Raw genomic sequence first — 25,381 nt, 5'->3', positions numbered from 1 at the left:
TTTCAGAGTAATTATAGAAATGAAGCCATATGGACAGTGAGGAACTGTAAATCTTTCCTTTAAGCCATGTTGCCCTCATACCTTATTAAAAGTCTTTATATACACTGTTTATATACATACTTCAACATGAAGAACAATGAACACAGGAAGAAAGAAGAAAGAGGACTATGAGTTACAAATACAAAATTTAAAAAGTTAAAAAATATAAGTAGTGGCAAAGTAGCAGCCTTCGTATACTCATACATAGACACCGAAAGGAAAAATGCAGTAAGCTTGCAGGATGAAGATGAAAACAGAATCTTAAATAAAAAATTTATTAATTTTAAATAGGCTGAATAGTTCATCTACCCCTAAAACTTTTACTCCTGCGGCTTGAAAGGGACGGGATGATGTGGGAGAGCCAAAGGGATCGGAAAATCTGTAGTGGAGGAGAGACCTGGTCCAGCAGCCTGAACTGAAGATGAAGACAGAAGCGGCCATGGCCCCAGAGCCTCCAAGGCTTCTGTTGTCACACATCTTGGCACAAAAGACAGTGGCCACCACCCCTACCGGATTAATACCAAAACCAGACCAGATACACGCGCACACTGACCTTCCTTAACGGTTCCTCGATCACCGGCTCCAAGTTATTCCAGATCCTCACCCGGACGCCGTGGCCACTGACAAACACGGGCCCACCCAGCTGTCAGTCACTTACAGGCGAGGTGACCCGCGAAGACCCTGAACTCTGACCTCTAGACTCCCGGTAATTGATCTGCTCAGAGCTTTAATTACTGACCACCAGAGCCCCCTATGATTGAGCCCAAAGACACCCCGATCACATGCACCCAGTAGACTCCTCGGTGCTCCCCGGCCCCGCGCTACCTTCATCAGTCACAGGGGCAGCCACCTAACTCGCAGCCGACAGACACCCCCCCCGCCCCCCGCACGGAGCTGACTCTCTCCTGAGCCTGCAGCGACCTCTGCAGGGCCTTCACTTACTTTCCTGAACTTCTCTCTCTTCGGGAGAACGTCAGACGAAGGCCCGCGGCGTTTCTGCCGCGTTTCTATGGAGAACGGAATACGGGTTTCTGGCTTTTCTTTCTGAGGTAATACACCCGCGTCGCCGTCGCCTGGGCATCCCGGGGGCCGCCATCTTCGCACGCCTGACGTACAGAGGCTTGTGCGTCAGCGGCCGTGCGACGCGGCGCTGAGAGACCACAGCCGACGCTCGCCCGTTTTTCGCCCGTCCGCCCTGATAGGAATAGGAATGTGCAGAGGTTTTCGGAGGCCTGACATCACAGAAGATAAACAGGACGTGAGAGTAAATTCGTTTGTTGTAGGGGAAGGTGAACGACGCCTGGTTTTGAAGGCAGGAGCCCATCAGGACCATAAGGGCCCGTCGTACATTCTGAGCGGCCGTGGGGCCTCAGCTCGGTGGAACATTAAAATTAGTATCTGGACACCTCACCCACTAGTCTCATTGAGAAGAGGTTTACAGGCCGTAGAAGAACTTAAGCACGCTTGACAAAAAAAGTAGGCGGGACGATATAATCGAGTAGGACTCGCGCCGTGGGCAGGAGCGCGGTGGGTGCGGCCATCTTGGCGGAAGTCCCGAGTCCGTACAGAAGACACGGTCTCCGAGGAGTTCAGCGCGGACCCAGCAGGTGGCAGTGCATTTGGAAGACCAGCAGGGTTTGGAAAAACAGGTGGTATGGGGATTGCGGTGATCCCAAAGTGAGCAGAAACGATGGACGCTATGAGCCTCGTTCCAGCCTCATCCTAACTCCAGCCCCAGCATAATACATTCTAGGCAGATACTGAAGCGGCTTGTCACTGTAGATTAGCCTGCCTTTTATGAATAGATGCTTACTGTATGCACTCTTTTTTTATCTGGCTTCTTTCACACAACAGTTCTGAAGTATCAATAAGTTCGCTCCGTTTGTTGCTCAGTATTCCATTGCGTGGATATTCCCAAATGTGTTTAATCGTTCGGCTTCGTTAGTTGGCAGACCCTTGGGTTGTTTCCAGTTTTTGTTTTTGGATAGTGCAAATGGAACTTCTAGGAACATTCAAAAAGTGATACCAAAGAATTGGACTTCCCGGGAGGCACCAGAGATCTTGAGAACGTGGGCTGTGGCCCAGACGTCAGGTTCATCTGTTTGCTTACATTATGTTCTATCCCATAAGCCCTTATAATTTTCAGAATGTACCTGATTAAATTATGTAGACACAGGTCAAAGCTGGAAGTCAGTTCCAACTAATGACTCCATCAGTACTATGCCGGCCCAGTCTCTGAAGTGAAATGCTAGAATTGTCCCTGCTTACACTCTTGGCCTATACTGTCTCACCTTTACAAGGTGGTCCTTGTAAAACAAATAAATCATGAAATTTTGCTATTCTCAATTATTCAATGACTGTATCACAGAATCAAGTAAGTATTGAGCCTTGGCAGGTGTCTCGGTTGAAGTGTCATCTGGTACACCAGAGGGTTGGGGGTTCAATTCCCTGTCAAGGCACATACCTAGCGTGAGGGTTCAAGTCTCAGTCAGGGTGTTTACAGGAGGCAGCCAATCGATGTTTCTCTTTCACACCAGTGTTTCTTTCTCTCCTCCCTCACCTCTCTCTCTAAAAGCAATAAAAACATATCCTCAATTGAGGATTAAAAAAAATTTTTTAATATTGAGATGCTTAAATTTAGCTGATTAAAAAATATATATTGGAGTGAATTTACCCAATAATCCAGGGCTTGTGACAGAAATGTAAGATATAAACTGCATAGCAAATTTCCTATTTCTTGTTTCCAAAGCGAGACTCAGGTTTCTCTTCTTTTTTCTTCCTTCCTTCCTTCCTTCCTTCCTTTCTAAGCAGGACATCTTTATTGGCTCACAGGAATGACTGGGTAGAGGAAAGATGACAAGCACCCCACTCATAACAGTAAAAAGGAATGAAAAAAAAATGTAGGAAAATCACATGTCCAATGAAGCATGACACAGAGAAGATGGGATCTTTGAAATAATGGCAACTCTTAAAGATGATAAGCCTGTAAACAAGTAAATACAAATAAGGGTTCTTCTACAATATATCCTAATGGGATTCTACCTCTTTCATTTCCTACACTTTCCTCCATCTTGGACCAAGGTGTTCATGCTTTTTATTTTACTTAACCTGGGAATCCTTTTTCTTTTCTGTTTTCCTATATTCAGGCAGACATTGAGTCTCTCAACACACAGTATGAATGGGAAGAAAACACTAAAATCATCATACACCTGTCCCTTAGTTCATGAAGTGGCAACTGCAGATAACGTTTATGGCTATATCTTCCTTGAAAGACATTCTTGTTCTACTTCTGGGAAATCAACCTTTCTTGGGTCTTCCAACCTCACCACCCCTTTGTAAACTCCCTACCTCACCACTGCTTGCACTCTCTTTTTTTCACATTCCTTTTTAAGTTGATGTTACATTTATTAAAATAATGCCATGGGTTAATAGAAACAGCAAAGAACCAAAGAATTAAAATGCAAGCTACGTAAAATCTCAACTAAAACCCAAAAGTATCTAATGTATTCATTTGTTAGCTAACTAAAAATCCCAAGAAAGACAAGACACCCAATATAATAAAGCACTGCAAAAATAATTGACAATTTCCAGCTATCAAAATTGTGAATTTTCCATTTTTATCCTCTTCTTAATCGAGAAAAAAAAATTCTTTTTGATTGTTATATAACATACATATAAAACAAGCTAGAAAAATACATTATAAACTTGAAACAATGGCTGTAAATACATTATCTTACATGTTTCTCATAGGCAATAGGTTGGTTATGGTACCTACATAGTATGAAACTACTAAGATAATAAAAAACAGACAAAAATACATGGCACCTGTACCACTGCTCTTTCTTAACCTACTTTATTAGATATTTGTCTTTTTAAACTGTTAGAAGACCCTAAACTTAAAAATAAATAAAAAAAAAGGAAGGTGGAAGAAATTTTCTTGTAGGGAAGATGATTTTAGTTGTTCGAGCAAGTCTAAATTCACTCAGGAGTTTCTGTAGAGATGGTAATATATATGGCACAATTGTGAAAATTAGAAAATATTAAGGAAAATGTGAATTTAGGAATCTTTATAGAGAATACAAGCTTAACATATAGAATGGAATAAAGATTTAAGGATTATGAGAACAGAGCAATAATTGGGAAACAGAACCTTTGGGACAATATCAGAGAGGGGCAAAGATGAGTTTTAGTCCATCTGCTATAACCCAAAACAACAGAAATTTATTTCTCACATTTCTAGAGGATGAGAAGTCCAAGATAAAGGCAATAGCAGATTCAGTGTCTGGTGATGTCCTTCATGACCTAATCACCTCTCAAAGGCCCAATTTCCTAAAACCACTTCAGGGGTTAGCATTTCCAAATATGAATTTTTAGGGGTCACAAACATTTAGTCTATAGCAAGATGCCAAGAAACAATATAAACACAAATCAGGTCACGGTGTGGGCATAGCAACCAATGTGATGTTGAACGTTAGGAAGGGAAATCACTATTTCCCAGTGTAGCAAGGAGATGCTCTATTTAAAGACTATGCTGAATTCAAAGATCTCTTGAACAGGGCCTGGAGGTTGGAATTTTATAGCAATGGAGGTGGAAGAAATAGAAGCACTATGGCAATGGTTTCCTTAGACACTCTCACACTGTGACACCTTCTCTGACTAGAATATGCCTTCCCTGGTGGCCCACTTTGCTAGTTCTCACCTGGACAGATTTGACTATGGGTTTTGTCTTCTATTGTCCAGGGTTATTCCCCTCATTTGGTTGAAGAATGTACTTGGTCTGCTGGCTTGTACCCTGTTCATGGTAAATGACAGAAGATTTTGACACATGAAATTTGTCTAAGGCTCTGGCTGGTGTGGCTCAGTGGATTGAGCACCAGCCTGGTGCTTAATTTCCGGGGGGGATGCAAGAGGCAACAACACAAAGATGTTTCCCTTTCTCTCTCCCTTCCCCTCTCTCTAAAGTAAGTACATAAAATCTTTTTTAAAAAATGAAATTGAGCTAGGATGTCAAGATGGGAGAATGCTACATTTTAAGGATTCTACAGTTTTCACATCTCCCAAGCGGAGGCTTTTCTCTCAGGAGAGGGAACATTATATACTCTTGTCTGGAACCAAAGAAGGATCTGAGACTCTGCCACTTGGGAACTCTACAGAGTCTGAAGTATTAAGCAGCTAAGAGGAAAAAGACCACTTATGGGGCAACCTCTGAGTGGCACAGGGAAGCTGTCCTCACCTACTGATGCTGAGTTGCTGTAGTTCTCCAACATCACGTCCCTGTAAGGTCCTTCTTGTCGGGGTGCCACTCCTCTCAAATGAAGTCCATGGCTACATCCTCCAGTGTCAGCGATTCCTGTAATAACATGATCCAGCTTAATAGGAAGTGTTTTTCCCTTTTATCAATATACAGAAGAATGTAAAGGAAGTTATTCTTATTTTCACCATACAGGTTGCATCAATAGAAGCAGTTTAAAAAAAAAAACACTTTGAGGTAGAAGTACTAATGGAATATTCTGCTATTATAATCCAGTCTTGAGCAAATTAGATATTTCTATAATGCATAGACATTAAATCCTCTAGCTAACCAAGAATCATATATATGTATATGTGCACCTATTGGGCAAACATGATACATATGTGGGTGATACCAAGATTAACAAAGCGTAGTATTACAATTCACCAAGGGCCTTCCCAGGCTTGGTGGATGAGAGTGGTGGCAGAGGAAACAGGTGCCACAGTTATTAAGATACATTGTTGCCCTGACCATATGGCTTAGCTGGTTCGGTGTCGTTCTGCAAAGCAAAAGGTCGCCGGTTTGATTCCTGACTAGGGCATATGCCTAGGCTGCAGTTCGCTTCCTGGTCAAGGCGTGTACAAGAGGCAACCAATTGATGTTTCTCTCTCACATTGCTGTTTTTCTCCCTCTCTTTCTTCCTCCCTTCACCTCTCAAATAACTAGAAGACATGACATGTTTATTAAGTATGTTCAAAATGTTGTAAGGAACAAAGTATTTTAATATGCCTAAAGAAAAGGAAACTATAAAGAAACAATTAGGTGCACACACATGCAGTTAAAAGCATATTAGAGGTATAGAAGGGGACAATCAGTGAACTAGAAATTGCCAAATTAGTTAGGCTTCTTTACAGTTAAAAGCTAGAGATTAATATCAGCCCAGAGAAGAGGCACAAAGGGCACAGCCCAGGAAAGTTCCAAATGTGGAGCTTCCAGTTGTTTATTCCTTTCTCAGCATAAGTGAGTGACAGTAGGCAGGGAGTTAAGCCAACCAAATCTGTAAGCCCTCTTCCTTCCCCAGAGTATGGGGATGAGGTTGAAAGGTCTAAGCTTGTTATCATGGCTTGCTCTTTCTGGTAACCAGCCCTCATCATGAAGCCTACCCACAGCCACCTTATTACAACAAAAAAAGCTCCTATCACCACCATCATTCAGAAAATGAAACTATATATAATATAGTACTATGTATGTATGAAACTATATATAATAATATAGTACTATGTATGTCAATATATAGGCCCTGGCTGGTTTGGCTCAGTGGATTGAGCGTCGGCCTGTGAGCTAAGTGTCGCTGGTTCGATCTTCCAGTCAGGGCACATCAGAGAAGGAAAACTCTGACTCCAAAAAACCTCCGCTGCCTTGCGGCATACCTCTTCAGGGGAAAGGCTAAGGGAGTAAACCCCGACAGAAAATCCGGAGCCGGAGTCCCTAAGGCGGTTTGACGTTGTAGTCAACACCGGCAACTCCTGCGGCGCACCTGAAACCAAGCTGTATTGACTCCGTCTTTCCCTTGGACCCTTCAGCTGCGAAGAGAGGGGGGGTCTGCTGCATGGGCAACAGCAGACCCTCCATATCACCCTGCCCAGGCTCTGTAGCTTCAGCTTCACTGGAGAGGACACTCCAGCGTCATCACAAGATGTCGATTCAACACGGGAGGAGACAGATACCGTGTCACTCCCGAGTCGGACTGCACAACCATTCTCGGCGGTGCAGATAAGACTCTTAAGAAGCTACACCATCGTCTCTCGAGACGGACGGCTGCCGACGACGATGTCAATATATATATGTATATAAAACTAGCCCTTAAGGAAGAACTTATACTCACTTGAAAGACTGAAGGGTAGGTAACGTTCATCAGTTGTGTCCCAGCAGCATAAGTGTCCTGGGCTTCAAAAACGTCAGCCTCTCAACACAGATACACATCAGCCTCCCCAGCTATAGGCCATTTGACCCTATAGTCAAATGTGGAAAAGACACCACTGTTTACTGATGACATGTGAACTCCATTCATTAGCCCAATATAAGTTTCCAAACTTGAATGAAGTTTGTTGACAAATAACCACTAATATAAATGTGGGCTGAATTACATTCCCCAAAATTCGTATGTTCAAGTCATAACCTCCAGTAACTCAGAATGTGACTGTATTTAGAGATGGGATCTTTAAAGAGGTAACTAAACTAAAATGAGGTCATTAGGATGGGACCTGATCCAATCTGACTGGTATCCTCATAAGAAGGAATTAGGGCCCTGGCTGGTGTGGCTCAGTGGATTGAACACCAGCCTGCAAATTGAAAGGTCGCTGGTTTAATTCCCAGTCAGGGCACATGCCTGGGTTGTGGGTCAGCTCCCCAGTTGGGGGCATGTGAGAGGCAACAGATTGATGTATCTCTTGTATGTTTCTCTCCCTCTTTCTCACTCCCTTCCCCTCTCTATAAAAGTAAATAAATAAGTAAAGTTTTTCTTTTTTTTAAATAAGGGATTAGGACACAGACATACATAGAGGGACAATCATGTAAAAACAGAAAGCAGAGATCACCTACAAGCCAAGGAAAGAGGCCTCAGAAGAAACCAACCACAATGACACCTTGATCCTGAATTTCCAGTCTTCAGAACTGTGAGAAATACATTTTTGTTGTTTAAGTCCATTCTGCGGAACTGTGTTATGACAGTCCTAGCCAACTAGTACAACTGCCCCAACTCCAGTTCTCCATCACTGAGCCATACGAGGCAGAGTGACCCACTAAAACCCAAAACCCTGGTCTCAGCACTCTCTGTTGTCGGCCACATACAATTATATACACTACAGTATATGGTTACATGTACTAAGGAGAAAGGAATGAAGATTACACGTATACAGTAAGTCCTCATGTAATGTCATCAATAGGTTGTGACTTTAAGCCTAACAATATGTAGCAAAACCAATTTTACCATAGGCTAATTGATATAAGTAGGAGTTAAGTTCCTATGGCATCTCAATGTTATAACAAAAGGATGCTGAACAAAACTACATCATTCGAGGACTTACTATATAAATGTTTTCCTATAATACATGAAGATGGAAATAAAGCATTTGAGTACGAAATAACTAAATATGCAGTTAATGTTTGACAAACAGCACACTTAGTAACAGTTATATTTTTTATGAAAGTGAGGGGTGAAGCACTAGACAATATAAGTTCATATGCCCTTCTTAAAGAGGTCAACTTGAAATTGCTTAACCCATGAACATTTTTAAAAAACCATCACCCAAGGATATGTTTATTTATTTTAGAGAAGAAAGGAGGGATCGAGGGAGGGGAGGAGAGACACAGAAAGACAGAGAAACACCAATGTGTGAGAGAAATATCAAACTGTTTCCTCCTGTACATGACCCAACCGAGGATTGAACCTGCAACCTTTTTGTGTACAGGACGACACTCCAACCAACTGAGCCACATGGGCAGCCTATAAACATTTTTTATTTACCTGGAATGCCAGTCTCTGAAAAGCAAGCTCAGTACCTGGTTTTCAGGACTCAGGGCAGTCCTGGGAAGCCCATTCCAGGAACCAACTAACATTTCAGTGAGAAAGATGCTGTGACTGCCATGATAGGAAGTGCAGATTTGCAAGACAAGATGTGAAGATCTGAAGTCTGAGCTGAAGAATCCACTTCTGATTCTTTACTGAAGAGCACCTGTCTTGAATGCATCCTGTTAGAGGCCATTCCTTTGCATATTTTGTTCACCAGTGTATCCTGTGTCTACTAGTGACTGCACAGTGCAGACGTTCAAAAATTTTGTTGCAGTGAATTACTCAAAAACGCAGAACCTGTAATTCAATCATGAGACAACTACTTCTTCGCAAAATTCTACTTTTTTTCCTTGTAAGACTCAACTGTTTCTTAAGATGGATATCTTAATTGGGTCAAGGGAAAGAACCCTGAGTATAGAAGAGAGGACAAGAACCCCATTCCCAGGAGAGCGGGAGTGATATCACTTGTCTCAATTCATCACATCAGAGGAGTGGGGATCTTTAACTATAGTTCCAGTTCTAAAAGGTGACAAACCTGTGGACAAATATAAGGGTTCTTCTTCAAGACATCCAAAGGATCTCACTTTCTGTCCTCCATTTTTAGAGTGAAGTTATTTTCTTCCCTTATTGGGCTTATTCTCCAGATTTTATTCTTTCACTGATCTACCCTTTATATTGACAGAAGCCTCTTCTTAGGATTAAAAAAAGTTTCTTAGAATACTAATCCTTATTAAAAAACATTTAAAAACAAAAATAATAAAAGTATTTTAAAAGTAAAAAAGGAGAAAAAAAATACTAATCCTTACAATTTATCTCCAGTAGTCATTCCTTCAGTGACAAAGTAATTTTTTAGTATGTTTTATTAATTTTTCTATCTTAGTTGTCCCAATTTTTTTCCCTTTGCCCCCTTCCCCTCCAGCAATCCCCCACCTTAGTTCATGTCCATGAGTCGTGCAATGGAAGTTCTTTGGCTTCTCCATTTCCTTTACTATTCTTAACATACCCGTCTATTTTGTACCTACCAATTATGCTTCTTATCCCTGTACCTTTCCCCCTATTTCCCCCCTTCTCCTGCCCTGCTAACCCTCCAAATGGTCTCCATATCTATGATTCTGCTTCTGTCCTGTTTGCTTAGTTTCTTAGATTCAGTTGTTGATAGTTGTGAGTTTGTTGTCATTTTAATGTTCATAGTTTTGATCTTTTTTCTTAAATAAGTCTCTTTAACATTTCATAAAATAAGGGCTTGATGATGATGAACTCCTTTAGCTTTACCTTGTCTGGGAAGCACTTTCTCTGCCCTTCCATTCTAAATGATAGCTTTGCTGGATAGAGTAATCTTGGTTTAGGTCCTTGCTTTTCATCACTTTGAATGTTTCTTTTCAGTCCCTTTTGCCTGCAGTTTCTTTTGAGAAATCAGCTAATAGTCTTATAGGCACCTTTTGTGGGTAACTCTCTTCTCTTGATGCTTTTAAGATTCTCTCTTTATCTTGAACCTTTGGCATTGTAATTATGTTGTGTCTTGGTTTGGTCCTCTTTTGGTCCAACCTGTTTGGGATTCTGTGCTTCCTGGACTTGTATGTCTATTTCCTTTGCCAAATGAGGGACGTTTTCCTATATTATTTTTTCAAATGTTTCCAATTTCTTGCTCTCCCTCTTCTCCTTCTGGCACCCTTATGATCCAGATGTTGGTACATTTAAAGTTGTCCCAGAGGTTCCTAAGCCTTTTTTTTTTTTTTTCAAATCTTGTTTCTCCATTCTGTACTGGTTATTTCTTCCTTATGTTCCAATTCACTGATTTGAACACTGGCTTCCTTCCCTTCACTATTGGCTCCCTGTGTATTAGTGTAGCCTTCATTTCTTTCCTTATGTGTTTCCTGTACTCAGTCATTTCTCTGAGTATCCTTATCACCAGTGTTTTGAACTCTGCATCTGATAGGTTGGCTATCTCTGTTTCGTTTAGTTCTTTCTCTGGAGTTTTGTTTTGTTCTTTCATTTTAGCCATATTCTTTGTCTCCTCAATTTGGTTGCCTCACTGGTTTGTTTCTATGTACTAGGTAGAGCTGCTTTGACTCTCTGTCTGGGCACACCTGTTACATTGTAAGGGGTGGAGACTTTGGTATTGGTCTGTGCGGGGCAACTAGTTTCACCACTTTGTGGTGCTGCATGTGGGGGAGGGTCAGAGAGGGAACAATGCCACTTGCTTGGCACTCACCCCTTTTCCAGTCACTTTGCCTACTTCCTGTACATGACTGTTGCCCGGTGGTGGGTCCCAGAATGGGTGGGCTTGCATACATTCTACGACTGTGGAGGCCCTTTAAATGGACTCTCCCGAGAGACGGGCAGTTTCTTTGCTGTACCAATTCCCACTGATTTTCACAGTTATAAGCTATGAGCCTTTATTTTCCAAGCACTGGAACCCAGGGCTGTGCAGTCTAGCCTGGGATTGCTCCCCAGGTGTCCCTCCTGGCTTTTATCTGCCAAATGTGAATGTGGGACTTCCCTTTCCCCCAGTTGCCACACTGCCTTGCCTCTGCCATACATTCACCCAGCTCCCTGTCTCTGCCCCTCCTACCCATTTTGACAACAGTTCTTTAATTCTTGGTTATTGGACTTCCATAGTTTGATTTTCTGGCAGTTCTGGTTGCTTTTTGTTTTGAGATTAGTTGTGATCCTTCTTAAGGTTGTGCGAGGAGGCAAAGCTTGTCTAACTATACCTCCATCTTGGCTGGAAATCCAAAAGCAATTTTGATTGATTAGTCCATTGGCTCATTCATTTAGCGTCATTCATCTTTCAGTTCTGGGTATCTCATTTCTCCTTTGCTCTGTGCTGGGAAATATACAATTACCCTTCAACTATATTGAGGAATTTATAACCTAGGTAGAAGACACAAATAGTTTTAAAAAGTGAATTAAGTGAATCATTTTGTTCCATCCAAATAATAATATGCTCCTTGAATTAGAAATTATCAGGATATTTTTTTATACTGTATGTCCCTTTCAACTAACATAGGTGTACACATCCTTTGATTACATTTGCTGGAGGCTAAAATTGCTAGATGCATAAAACCTACCTTAGAAAAAAATTGCTAGCTCAGCCCTGGCTGGTGTGGCTCAGTGGATTGAGTGCTGGCCTGTGAGTGCAAGAGGCAACCAGTCGATATATCTTTTCACACATCAATGTTTCTCTCCCTCTCTTTCTCCTTCCCTTCCTGTCTAAAAAAAAAAAAGAAAAGAAAAAGAAAAATATTTTTAAAAATTGCCAGCTCAAAGGTAGCAAGGACTTTTTGTTTAGTTCATCACCATCACCTTTAGGTCCTAAAACAGTACAAGTTAAAGGAAAGAGTTGTTGAAAGTTTTTCTGAGTGGTATGTGCAGTGTAGGAACCATTGCCTTGGGTGAAAGCTTGGCTGATAGTTATTCATGAGTTTTGAGCTCTGTTCCCCAGGTGATATTTATAAATTAACACATCCAAACATGCTGTTATACTATAGAATTAAATATATTCATTTACTTTCAAAGAACTTCAGTCATCTAAAGTACAAATTGAATAAATTTAGAATGAAAGAAATGCAAGAGCTAACCATATAATGTTCCTACATGGGAAATAAAACTCATGCCCCCCAACAAGGGGGAGGGTGTACAGTGTTGTAACTTTAACCAATGGTGTGCAACACAGATAACCTCCTTTAAATGAAGCAGTCTTGCCATGTCAACTAAGAGTCTGATTAAATGTATATCGTCCTAAAATGTACACTATATTTATTATCTGCTGTAGCACTGTTAAAATTGTGACACAAACCCCTAAAGTCTTCTTCATCCTCACAGGCCTTATTTGCTTCATGCATTTTCTGATATTTTGCTGAAAATGTCCCACAGTTAGTGTGTCCAGAGTTTTATTTCTAGGATTTCCTCTGCCATTAGATGAAGCAGAATGCACCACGGACAGCCCTGCCACAATGAATGCCTTCAAAGGTACAACAATTTCTCTCCTGTGTGAACTCTCTGCCACATACTAAGTCTTATTTATGGAAATGTACTTCTTACGCTCATTATATTTCTACCAACTATGAGCTCACTCATGACAAGTGACATATGAAGCAGCACTAATAAGAGTCTTTCCTTCCATGAAAGACTCTCCCAGTTGCTGTATGCACACTTGTCAGCCATATAATGATCTAGAAGGTTTTATTCAAGGGTCTTCCACCTTGACTGTATCACTGTTTACTCCTGTGTGCTTTTTGTGACATAAAACATGACATAATTGGTCACTGAAGGTACTACCACATTCATTGCATTCATAAGGTTTCTTTGTGCCAGTTCTGTGATCTGTCAAGGGTGTGTCTCCGGCACCTGGCCGTCCCACAGTGGCCGTGTTCCTATGTGCTACAAACCCACTGATGTGTAAGGATGTCTGAACTGTCAAAGGAGGCATGTGCACAGTCACCATATCAATAGGGGTCTTCTCCTGTGTGTCCTTTGAATGTGATGACCTGTGATTCTTTGAAAAAGGGTCTCCCAACTTGATTGAACCTACACATTTCTCTCTTGCATGCAGCATTCCTTTATGATACACTAGACATGACAAGTGGGAGAAGGCTTTCCCGCAATCAGAGCACCCATAGGGTCTTTCTCCTGTATGAGTTCTTCGATGTCTATTGAGGCATGATTTATCTCTAAAAGCTTTCCCACAGTCGCTGCATGTATAGGGTTTCTCCCCTGTGTGAATTCTCTGATGGTTAATGAGACCTGATTTGTGTGAACAGGATTTTCCACATTCAGTACACACAAAGGGAGTCTTTCCAGTGTGAAATCTCTCATGGGATATGAGGCAAGTTTTCTGGCTGAAGCCTTTTCCACATTCAGTGCATACATAGGGTTTCTCTCCAGTGTGAGTCCGTTGATGTATAAGGAGATTGCCCTTCTGGATGAAGCCTTTGCCACATTCGCTGCATATATAGGGTTTCTCCCCAGTGTGAATGCGCCGATGTACAATGAGATTGCCCTTCTGAATGAACCCTTTCCCACAGTCACTGCATATATATGATTTCTCTCCTGTGTGAGTTTTCTGATGGGCATTGAGCTGTGATTTCCAACGGAAGGTTTTGTCACATTCTGTGCATTCATAAGGTTTTTCTCCCGTGTGAGTTCTCTGATGTTCAGTGAGCCTGGACTTTCTGGAGAAGGCTTTGTCACACAGGCTGCACCCAAGAGGCTTCTCTCCTGTGTGAACTCTCTGATGATTAATGAGACGAGACTTCTTAATGAAGCCTTTTCCACATTCATCACATATGTAGGGTTTCTCTCCTGTGTGAGTTTTCTGATGAGTAAGTAGCCATGATTGCTTGGGGAAGGCTTTGTCACATCCAGTGCACTCATACCGTTTCTCTCCTATATGCATTTTCTGATGTTCAGTGAGCCTGGACTTCCTGGAGAAGGCTTTCCCACATATGCCGCATGCGTGAGGTTTCTCTCCCGTGTGAACTCTCTGGTGATCAATGAGGCGAGACTTCTTGATGAAGTCTTTCCCACATTCACTGCATATATGGGGTTTATTTATCTTTTGAGTTCTTTGATGCTTAATGAATTGTGAGTTGGTGTTTATAGAATTTCCACATTCAGGGAATTCTATTTCAGTATGACTTTGTGCGTCCTTTGCATGGAGGAAGGATTTTGCATCTCCATTAACCTCAACTAGGTTCTTTATTTCATAGTTTCCATTCTCATTGACCAAATTTATATCCAATTTCAATGCTTTCCCACGTAAGTCAAATATATCATGATTTTGCCTTAAAGGAAAATTGTTTTCACTCCAATGAACGATGCTTCTGAATGCATTATGTTCATGACACTGTTCTGTTCTCTTTACACATCTTTGATTTTGGAGGTGCCCCTGTAAGTGACCATCATTTTTCTTGATTTCTAGAAAAGAAGAGAAAAATGAGTCTTTCTATGAGCTTGGTATAGAATAAAACTATTTCACAACAACTTGGTGTAGACTGGTACTTTATTGATAACACTATGATCTCAGTTTAAAGAAACTCCAAGTAAATATGTTTGTTATCACTCAGACAAGGGTAAAACATAATAATATAAACAAAGGAAATAAAAGGTGAAAACAGTCATTGTATAAACAAGGTTAGTTCAGTCAAAATGAGTACATACATATTTGGTTGCTTTTAAAATATAACCTCATAACGCATGCTGAGATAATAAAATAAAGTCAAGTTCCTATTAGCACTCAAGCACAGATATTAATATCAAAATGATGTGGGACACAGTCATACATCCATCTTATATGACTGGTATGACTAGGATTAATCGGGACTTAACGTCAGACTCTCATATGAAAAAGGAAAACGAATCGAGCAATATTATTTAAGATAAACTAAAATGATGATCCAAGTTAACAATTATACAAGAAGGTTAAAGCAAATCAGGCATGAGGGTTAATAATTTGGTTTGGGTTAGAAGCAGAGAATGAGAAATTTTAAGAAATCATCAGGAATGGCAAAGACTTTGAATAAGGCAGCTGAGAAGGTAAGGAAGCACTTAGGAAGAAACACACATTCCTGGCACAGAGCTCCTAAAACCCTCTTAAGTGATAAAAGAGCTTTTTTGTTCTAATATTTGGTCTCTGACCCTGGTTCCTGACAGAGTTCCTAAATCCCTTGGAATTTCCCAGGTGGTAACAGTGTCTTTTGTTCTAATTAGGTGACTCTTGGTGGTCTCTTGTATGGGGGCTCCGGTCACCAGAAAGACTAAGCCATGATTAAAAGGTTGGAACTTTCAGCTCTTCCTTCCATTCTCTGGAAAGGGGCTAGAGCTGGAAATGAAGTTCATGATGGGTCATGCCTGTGTGAGGAAGCCTCCATAAAATCCCAAAGATATGCAGTTTAGGGTGCTTCCAGGTTGGTGAACAAGGCAGGTGTTGGAGAGGCCATGGAAGCTCCATGCTCCTTCCCATATACCCTGCCCTCTGATTCTCTCCCATCCAGCTGTTCCTGAGTCATATCCTTTTATAATAAACCAGTGATCCAGTAAGTAAAATGTTTCCTTGAGTTCTGTGAGCTGATCTAGCAAATTAGTGGAACCCAAGGAGGTCACTGGAGCCTCTGATCTACGGCTGGTGGTCAGAAACACAGGTGATAACCGGGACTTGTGATTAGCATTTGAAGTGGAGGTTGGGACAGTCTTGCAGAACTGAGCCCTTAATCTGTAGGATCTGACACTATCTACAGGCAGAACAGTGTCAGAATTGAGTTAAATTGTAGGATAGCCCCTGGTGTCCTAGAGAATTGCTTGTTCTGGTTGTGAGTGTGGCAGTGTGTGAGAGTAAAGGAGAAACACAAGAGGAGCACTGAGGTTCCCAACACCATCAGGATATATGTCAACAATAGCAGGTACTGCCCTAGCTGGTTTGGCTCAGTGGATTGAGTGCTGGCCTGAGAACCAAGGAGTCACTTGTTCGATTCCCAGTCAGGGCACAGGCCTGGGTTGTGGGCCAGGTCCCCAGTTGGGGGCTTGTAAGAGACAACCACACATTGATGTTTCTCTCCCTCTCTTTCTCCCTCTCTTCCCCTCTCTCTAAAAATAAAAATAAATAAAATCTTCTAAAAAAAAGAAAGCGGGTACTATAGACTGAATGTTTATGTCACCCCCGCAGTTACATGTTAAAATTCTAACCCCCAATCAAAGATGGGGTCAGTGTTAGGAAGGGAAAACAACCTATCCAAAGGAGCAAGAAGGTGCTGTAATCAGAAGACAGTGCTAACATCACACATCTCTCCTTGGACAGAGGCATGGAAGGTGGAATTTCAGAGCAAGAAAAGTAGGAAAAACAGGTACTGATACAGCTAGGGGAAGATGGATGGTAGCACTAAGAATTGTACGAAAAAACCTAGACGAAAAAAAATCAAAACCCAGATGAGATAAATAGGGATCAAATCCAAGAAGAGATACATTCCTCTAAACACATAAAGGAAAACCAGCTCTTTTATGAGAGACTCGTGGAGTTCTGTTTAGATGTCCTCAGACACCCTCACAGCTGTGACACCTCTGAATGACTGTAATAGGACTTCCTCAGCCGCCATCCTTGCTGGTTCTCTCTCACTTACCTGAACAGATTCCACTGTGGAATTCATCTTCTACTGTCCACGGTCCCCCTCGATCCAATCTGGACAGTGTATCTGGCTTGCTGGCTGGATACCCTATTCATGGAGAGTGACAGAAGAGACAGACTCTTTGAACTGGACTTTGGTCTGCCAACATAGAAGAATATTATATTTTAGGAACTATGCAACCTGCAGGTCAGCAAAGTAAAGGCTCTTCTCTGAAGAAGGGCAAGTTATACCCTCTAACCTGGGACCATAGTGGGGACTGAGACATAACTACCACTGCAGAGCATCACAGGTACTCCAGACCTTTCAGAAGCTAAGAAAGGCCACAGACGGCACCTTCTAGTGATACAGGGAAGTCGTCCTCACCTACTGACACCAGGTTGCTGTAGTTCTCTAACATCACATCCTGGTACAGGGCCTTCTGATCAGGGTCCAGAAGCTGCCACTCCTCCCAGGTGAAGTCCACAGCCACGTCCTCCAGTGTTAGCAATTCCTGTAATTGCCAGGCATTAAGTATATACTAGTTATAAATATATTAAAAAACACATATAGCATTTTCTATGTATATATTATATATACAAAGGTACATACTTGCCAGGCATTAAATATATACTAGTGATATCAGAGTGAATAAAACATATTCCATTCCTACATCCACTGTCAACCTTGATAGCAATTATCCAAATCAACCACAAGAAAATGCAGACACTATCATTACAAGACACTACACATTAAATAAGTATATTTTATACATTAGGAGGAATAAAGCTTCTTTCCAAAATGTGTCCAAAGAAAAGACTATTAAAGTTCATTAAGCAGACTAATAAAACAAACAGCAGCCTTCATAAAATACAAATATAGTCACATGCCACAGAACGCTTTGGTTAATGACAGACCACATACACGACAGTGGTTACCATACAGACCAGGTATGCAGTAGCCTGTACCACCTCGGCGTGTGAGTGCCTTTATGACATTTATATAATAAAGTGGCCTACCAATGCATTTCTCAGAATATATGCCCATGGTTAAGTGGCACGTGACTACGCACATATGTATATATTATTTATATTTACATAACCAGGCAGGGTCACAGCACATCAAATATACTGAAGAGATAATGAACTGGGAGGTATATATCAGGAAGAAATTACTCAAAATGCAGCAAAAGGGCCTAGTAGTGAAATACATAAAAGACAGAATAATAAATATAGTTTATGAAAATAAATACTGTAATGGGAAGGCACTATCTGAAGATCTAAGGGCTGAGGCAGATGCACCTGTCAATATTTATATAGAAATAGATGTATACAGAGGTACAGTGACAAGAAGTACACATTACTGCCCACCTGTTAAACTGCATTAGGGGGTGAGGGGAGAAGCATAAGAAGAGAAATCTTATTCTTTCAATCTATGTAATTTGCAATTACTGGAGTTTTAAAGATGTATCCACACACAGTTGTATAATGAAACTTTTTAAGGTAATAAAAGATGAGGCAGAAGGAAGTGGCTTTGAACACAGAGAGGAGTACTGGCAGAGAGGAGAGACTGTAGTAAAGGAAACCCTCTGGGACCCCGACAACCTCTTCTTTGTCTAATGCCAAACCTGAACTCAAACCCTAGTTCAACCACGTGGTCACACAGGACCTTTGAATGTCACGCAATCCTTCCATTTTCTTAGGTCATCTAGGTTATTTCTAGATTAACCCTGACCACCACAAGTCTGGGCCCATGGGTCACCCTGCTACGGTCCCGTGAACTGTGCCCACTGAGTCCTAGTGGTCTATTCTCAAAGGGGTCTCTGAGGAGCCCTGCTTTTGCATTTATGAGAAAGCTGAAGTTAAGGAGACATCAGCTCTAGGAAGAACCATAAAAAAATGTCCTCAGACCTAAGGGTCATGAAATATATGGTGACATCCTCTGAGGAACTGGTCTGCTTCGTTCCCCGCCTCAGGGCACAGCTCTGAGAATCATCACGATTCTCTGGTTGTGAGGACTGTCAGAGATATCTGACAAAAGGTGACCGTTCACGTAACCTGCAGGATGCTCTAGTAACACGATGTTCCAACATCAGTCATTTAGTGTGAGTCCCAGAAACAATACATTCTTGATCCTACTCGCCTTGATGTTGAAGTTAAAGGCTAAATTTGTTTCTACTTTACCAATTTATACTTTGCCATTTAATTCAATTGTGTTTTCACATCCTCCAGAAAACAATCACAGAACGAAGGAACAAAACCAACCAAAGGTCACCTGGTCCTTAATCATTTTCTTCTGTTATTCAGAAATGGCCAGCAACGAGGATGCTGTGTCTTTAGTCTCTTTCCGAACTGGAATTTGTTAGAAATCTTAGTCTCTGGTTGGTGGTGTCTGCACAGATGAAGATACCAGATCCTGAAACTTCCTCCTCATGTAATCGGTCTTGTTTCTTGAGTCACGACCTGTGTGCTGGAAAGTAAATTCACTTCGTTTACTCATTTTAGAGAGAGAAAGGGGAGGAAGGGAGGGAGGTAGGGAGAGAGAGAGAGAGAGAGAGAGAGAGAGAGAGAGAGAGAGAGAGAGAGAGAGACATCGATTTGTGGTTCCACTTATTGATGTACTCCCTGGTCGATTCTTATGTGTCCTGACTAGGAATTGAACACGCAACCTTAGTGTATGCGGACGATGCTCTAATCAACTGAGCTACCCGGCCAGGGCTGGAAAACAAATTCACTCTGAGTGTACATTTCCTCTGGGCCCAGATATTGTCATTGCTGCTGTCACTCACCCGATTTCAAGGCCATCTGTCCCTTTATCTGGAGCTCCAGAGGCTATTACACTCTGGAGCAATAAAACCTAAGATTCCGAAGGTGTGGGCAGTATGCCTTTCTTCTGTGACATCGAAATGGGGTGAGCAAGGAGAACCAGCACAATGCGATGCCCCCCCAGCAGGGACTTCTCACACTGATCAATTTTTGGACAGACTTATAGAAGGCAAGGACCTGGACATCTGTTTCTTTAAAGCTATGTGTTCGTTTGCCTGTTCAGAAGTCTCTGTACAACTCATGTGTAAACAGACCTCCGTGTGAAGACAAACGTACTAAGTCAAACATCAGCTAACGGACCGCATTCACTAATCGTTATGTGAACCGAAAGAAAACAAACAGACAAGCATTATCTGTGGACATACACACACTTAGTGACAGTGCAAAAGCGTGCGCTGTGTAAAACCAGTTCAAGAGAGCGGTTCTCTCTGGAGCGGGAAGAGGGGATGGACTAGAGGATATCATTTAAATCGCATTTGCATCAGTTTATTTCTTTAAAAAGTACCAAGGACAAAGGGAGAGACGGAGAGAGAGAGAGAGAGACAGACAGACAGACAGACAGAGAGGTGGCTTTATGACGGAAAGTCCCACTGAATGGAAATGGCAGAGGAGGCAGCTAGCTCCAAGGGCCTGCGCTGTCCTGCCACGGCAACATCAAAACATCAAGTGAGAACTGTCAGTATCAAAAAGAAAAAGAAAACTTCCAGGATTCTGAGAAACAGTCAAAGTTTTACAGCCGCAGTGAACACCGGATCAAGAAAAAGGCAACTTACAAATGGCAGTGACGCTCGGTGCCACCTTTATGTGCCCTTGCTTTACCCTCCCCACTCCCCCACCCCCAGTCTGGGGCTGTTGAGATGGCAGCCAGTATTCTAAGTGTGGGACCCCGCTTCCTCGTCTGGAAGGAACAGAGCAAACCTTATCGGAAGAGAAGTTCGTGTCTTCGAACCTGCCCGGGGCCTGCCTGAAGGACTGACTGAGCCTGCTTGTCTGTTCCACCTAATTTGGAACTCCGGAAGGAAAAACAGCAGGAGCGTCTTAGAAACATTGTATGGAGCATGAACCACCTGCAGCTGCCTGCAGAAAAGATTACAGTGGAGGCACAGTTGCGGAAAGCTGGGGAGGGAGTTTCTTCTCATTCAAAAGCACCAGTGTGCACTGGGGGATTTATAAAGTCACGTACACCACAGGCCAGGACGCTGGCTCTCCTGAGAAGACCCTCGCCTTTCCTCGGGCTGACCTCGACACTCCGAGCAAGCAGGAAATGAACGCTAAGGCAGAGTTGTAAACAGCCTGGCTAAGCACCAAAGGAACAGCTCAGACCACTACACACAACCCCGAGCACATTATACGAAGTGAAAGAAAGCCGGCAGGAAAGGTCGCATACTGTAGGACTCCACTAATATGAAATGCCCAGAATAGGTACATCCATAGAGACAGAAAGCAGATTGGGGGTTGCCAGGGGCTGGGGAAAGGGAGAATGCGGAGTGACTGCTTAATGGGTACAGTGTTTCCTTTTGGGGTGATAAAAATGTTCTGGGACTAGACAAGAGATTGTGGTTGCACAACATGGTGAATGTTGAAAGCCACTGAATTGCTGACTTTACAATGGTTAATTTTATGTTTTGTGAATTTCACTTGAATAAAAAAATCAAATACATCCTATATATGGACAGTGAAACAATATCAGTACTTTCACTAAGGCTAAGAGCAAAGCGAGGATGAGAAGTATCACCACTATTAGCTATTATTATTCTGGAAATGTGATCCCGCTAACTTGATAAAGAACCAAGTAAGAATAATAAATAATAGAGAAGAGAAAGCAAATTATAAGAAGCTTCAAAGATATGAGTAAACATACATCAAAAACAAGTTTCTAGTCAGATGACTGATTATAAAATTTATATCTAAAAATCAGTAACATTCCATCACACACACTTCTAACAGTGTTACATGACTGAATATTTTGGGGGAATAGTTATACTCTGTTGAGTACTTTCAAAAGAGATATTACTGGAATACAAAAATCCACTTCTAGAAATTTTTGCTAAGGCCATAATGATAAACACATGCAAAGCAGATATAAAAGTATTATTCAGGTTTATTAGTAGAGGATTAATTGAATGAGTAAAAGTACACACATGTAATGAAATACTGGGCAGTTATTAAAAATGCTAACAGCCCTGGCTGGTGTGGCTCACTGGACTGAGCACCGACCTGCAAACCAAAGGGTTGCTGGTTTGAATCCCAGTCAGGGCACATGCCTGGGTTGTGGGCCAGGTCCCCGGTTGGAGGTGCACAAGAGGCAGCCACACAATGATGTTTCTCTCCTTCTCTTTCTCCTTTCCTTCCCCTCTGTCTAAAAATAAATAAGTAAAATCTTTTTTAAAATGCTAACAATCTGCCCTGACTAGTGTGGTTCAGTTGGTTGATCATTGTCCTGCCAAGACAAAGGTCGCTGGTTCGATTCCTGGTCAGCACACATACCTGGGTTGTAGGTTCAGTCCTCGGATGGGGCACATGTGAGAGACAATTGATCAATGATTCTCTCCTATGTTGATATTTCTCTCCCTCTCTTTCTCCCTCCCTCCCTCCCCTTCTCTCTAAAAATAAATAAATCTTTTTTTAAATGCTAACAATCTATATTTATTTAAAATGTACTTCAAAATTATGTACAGCATAAGCACATGAAAACAAGTTGAACATCATTAGTCTTCTGAGAAATGCAAATCAAAACCAGAATTGCCATACCACTTCACACCCCCTAAAATAGCTATAATAGAACCCTGAAAATGACAAGTGTTGGTGGGGAAGCAGAAGAACTGGGACCGTCATGCACTGCTGGTGGGAATGAAAAATGGCACAGCCGCTTGGGAAAACAGTCTGGTAGATCCTCAGACAATTAAACATATTCAGTGCTCACCTCACGGAATTCTTATGAGCTACTCTGTTCCCCAAGATTTGTAAAGAAAAATTTCAAACATATAGCAAAGTTTAAAGAACTTTACATTTACTTGAATACCTGTATGCCTATCACGTAGATTTTATCATGATCTTGTTTCCCTTATCACATCTCTATACATCACTCCTCTACTCATCATTAATCCATCTTTAGTCTCTAAGATGGGGAGAAAATATGCCTGTTCTCATTTATCATATGACCCAGAAATTTTACTCCAGACTTATACCAAAGAGAAGTAAAAACATGCCCACACAAAAGCTTGTACACAGAAGCTTATAGCAGCATTATTTATACTAGCCCAAATGTGAAAACCCAAATACCCATCAGCTGATGAAGGAATAAACAAAATGACTTGCATCCACACGATGGAACAGTAATCAGGCATAAAAACAAATGAAGTACATATACATGCTACCACATGGATAAACCTCCAAAACATGATGCTAAGTGAAAGGAGCCAGTCACGCAAGACCACATATTATATGATCGCATTTATATGAAATGTACAAAATAGACAAATCCAGAGAGAGAGGAAGTGGTTGCTTTGAAGTGGGAGGAATGGAAGGATAGGAGTGGTAACTGGAGAGCATAAGCTTTCTTTCTGAGGGGATGAAATATTCTAAAATTGAGACTGTGCTGATGGTTGGAGATAACCATGACCACAATAAGAACCACTAAATTGTACACTTTAAATAGATGAGTTGTATAGTGTATGATTAATAAAGTGTTATTTTTCTTAAAGCTACGAGTAGAACTTTAATTATATGCTTACTGAAGTATTTAGGGGGAAATGTATAAAAGTGGGGTAATGACAAGCAGAGTTGCGCTATATGGATAGATATGTAATAAAAGAAACACAATAAAATCATGATAAAACCTAGGTGTGGTAGGCATACTGGTATTCAAATGTAAAATGCTTTAAACTTCGTTGTATGTTTGAAACTTTTCATAATAAAATCATGGGCAACAGGGAAGCTCATAATAGAGTTCAGTGAGGTGAGCAGAAACAAAATTAAAAGATTTTAATGCTATTGCTCTTCTATGTAATAGTAAATTAAAAGAAAGAAACAAAGAGGTCAAAAGTAAAAAGACACCATTCACAACAGCAAAATTTAAAAATCAAGGTGGAGATGAGGGGCAGGAACCCATACCTTAAGTGAATGTAGAATCGTATCCTGTTCTTAAAAGTGACAAACGAATATTTAAGTATTTAGATGCTATCTAAATGAATGCACACGTTGAGTGAGTCTAGTCACAATGGCAGAACTTTGTTACTAAGAAATTTAAAAATTGAGAAAAAAAAGTGTATGTTTGTTCTATGAATGTTTATGACATGAAATTAAATGATGAGGCAAATTATACCAACGTTTCAGCGATTTATTGAAATTGTGAAAATCAAGCATAAAAAATGAAGACTAAAAGGGAAATGAAAAATTTAACAAACAATAGCACTGGGGAACAAAAATTGGGGTAATCGAGGTGTTATTTTCCTTGTGTTAGAATGATGCTGAAAGGAAATATTTACCAATGTGTGTACGTGTCACATACAGCACACCTGCAGGAAGGGCAGAGTCCTCATTCTAGGAGAAACCTGACCATTTCAGACGTGCTTCGTCCTCCATCTCCAACAAGCTGTGATGTCAAGATGAAGGAGGGACGTGGGAAGCCAAAGGTGTGCAAGGAAGGCACCGTCTGAAACTCACCCTACCCACCAACCAGCTTCAGTTCTCACAAACCTCCCAACGACGGGCACATCTGGGCCTTCCCAAACACTGGTCACTCCCCATCAGCAGTGGCGAGACCCGGACCAGTCCCGGGGTTCGCAGACCATAACCCGGCTCCAGTCATTGAGCCGCATCTGAAATCCCGAATCGGAACAGACACTGCTTTCACTGTCCCCACCGCAGTCCTCGGCCACAGACTGACACCAAACCCTGGCCACGGACTTTCAGTCGTTCACCTCGACTGGCCGGCCTTCCATCGCTTACCACCAGCATCTCTAAGGTCTGACCCCGAAGACACCCCAACCACAGACAGCCCAGCCACCGACTTCCGCTGGCTGCCTCTCCCACCACGGACGCCACAGCTCCCCCACCCGGACACCCAAAGACACCTGTATCCTTTCATCCTGTTCCACGGAGAGACCTACACACACACAGACGCGGTTTCCTCGTGACCTTCTACAAGCGACACTTCCGAGAATTCTTTTTCTAGGGCGCCCTCGCTGAGCCTCAACGCCGACCTACGGCGGCCGACGAGGGTCGGAGTTGTTTCTGCGGAGCACGCCCACCCGGATTTCCGGTTTCCTGGGAGGAAATATGTCCGCGCCCACTTCGCCATGGCTCCTAGGAGCGGCCATTTTTCAACCCTTGACGTACAGAAGGCTTAATCGCCGGTTTGGCTGGAGTAGTCCGGGAGGAATGGAACAGCGAAAAGCCACCAAACGACCTCATTTCTCGGCGCCTTAAAACCCTGAGAACTGCATTAACTTTCAGAAGACCGAACTTGCACAAGACAAACGTGGGGTGGGCTACGTCCACCTTAGCGAGCCGGGACGAAAAGCTATCCGCTTCGTACAATGCAAGATTTGGCTATGATACAGTGGGCGCAGCCATCTTAGAAGTTAGGTGTCCGTACAAAATATAACGACTTTTCAGC

General features: G+C 41.9%; 1 protein-coding gene across 3 annotated transcripts; it reads right to left on the bottom strand.

Moving 5' to 3' along the window:
• Positions 1–12,370: 12,370 nt before the first annotated feature.
• On the bottom strand, positions 12,371–24,901 carry ZNF613 (zinc finger protein 613). 3 transcript variants are annotated; one of them, XM_090260268.1, is made up of 5 exons: positions 24,873–24,901; positions 19,211–19,405; positions 17,324–17,450; positions 16,955–17,047; positions 12,371–14,759 (listed from the first exon to the last, which is right to left on the bottom strand). In XM_090260268.1, the coding sequence occupies exons 2-5, from the start codon at positions 19,223–19,225 to the stop codon at positions 13,030–13,032; spliced, it is 1,965 nt and encodes a 654-aa protein (XP_090116394.1). In that variant the 5' UTR covers positions 19,226–19,405; positions 24,873–24,901; the 3' UTR covers positions 12,371–13,029. The 3 variants fall into 3 exon arrangements, with proteins under 3 accessions (XP_090116394.1, XP_090116395.1, XP_090116393.1); XM_090260269.1 differs by having other exon boundaries at positions 19,201–19,405; positions 24,837–24,895; XM_090260267.1 differs by having other exon boundaries at positions 24,837–24,895.
• Between the last annotated feature and the right edge of the window lie 480 nt (positions 24,902–25,381).

This window comes from Furipterus horrens, unplaced genomic scaffold (assembly GCF_987537825.1).
Source record: "Furipterus horrens unplaced genomic scaffold, mFurHor1.1.pri manual_scaffold_13, whole genome shotgun sequence".
Classification (NCBI taxonomy): domain Eukaryota; kingdom Metazoa; phylum Chordata; class Mammalia; order Chiroptera; family Furipteridae; genus Furipterus; species Furipterus horrens.
The sequence above is the reverse complement of the archived record's forward strand: the minus strand, read 5'-3'. Positions and strand labels throughout refer to the sequence as shown.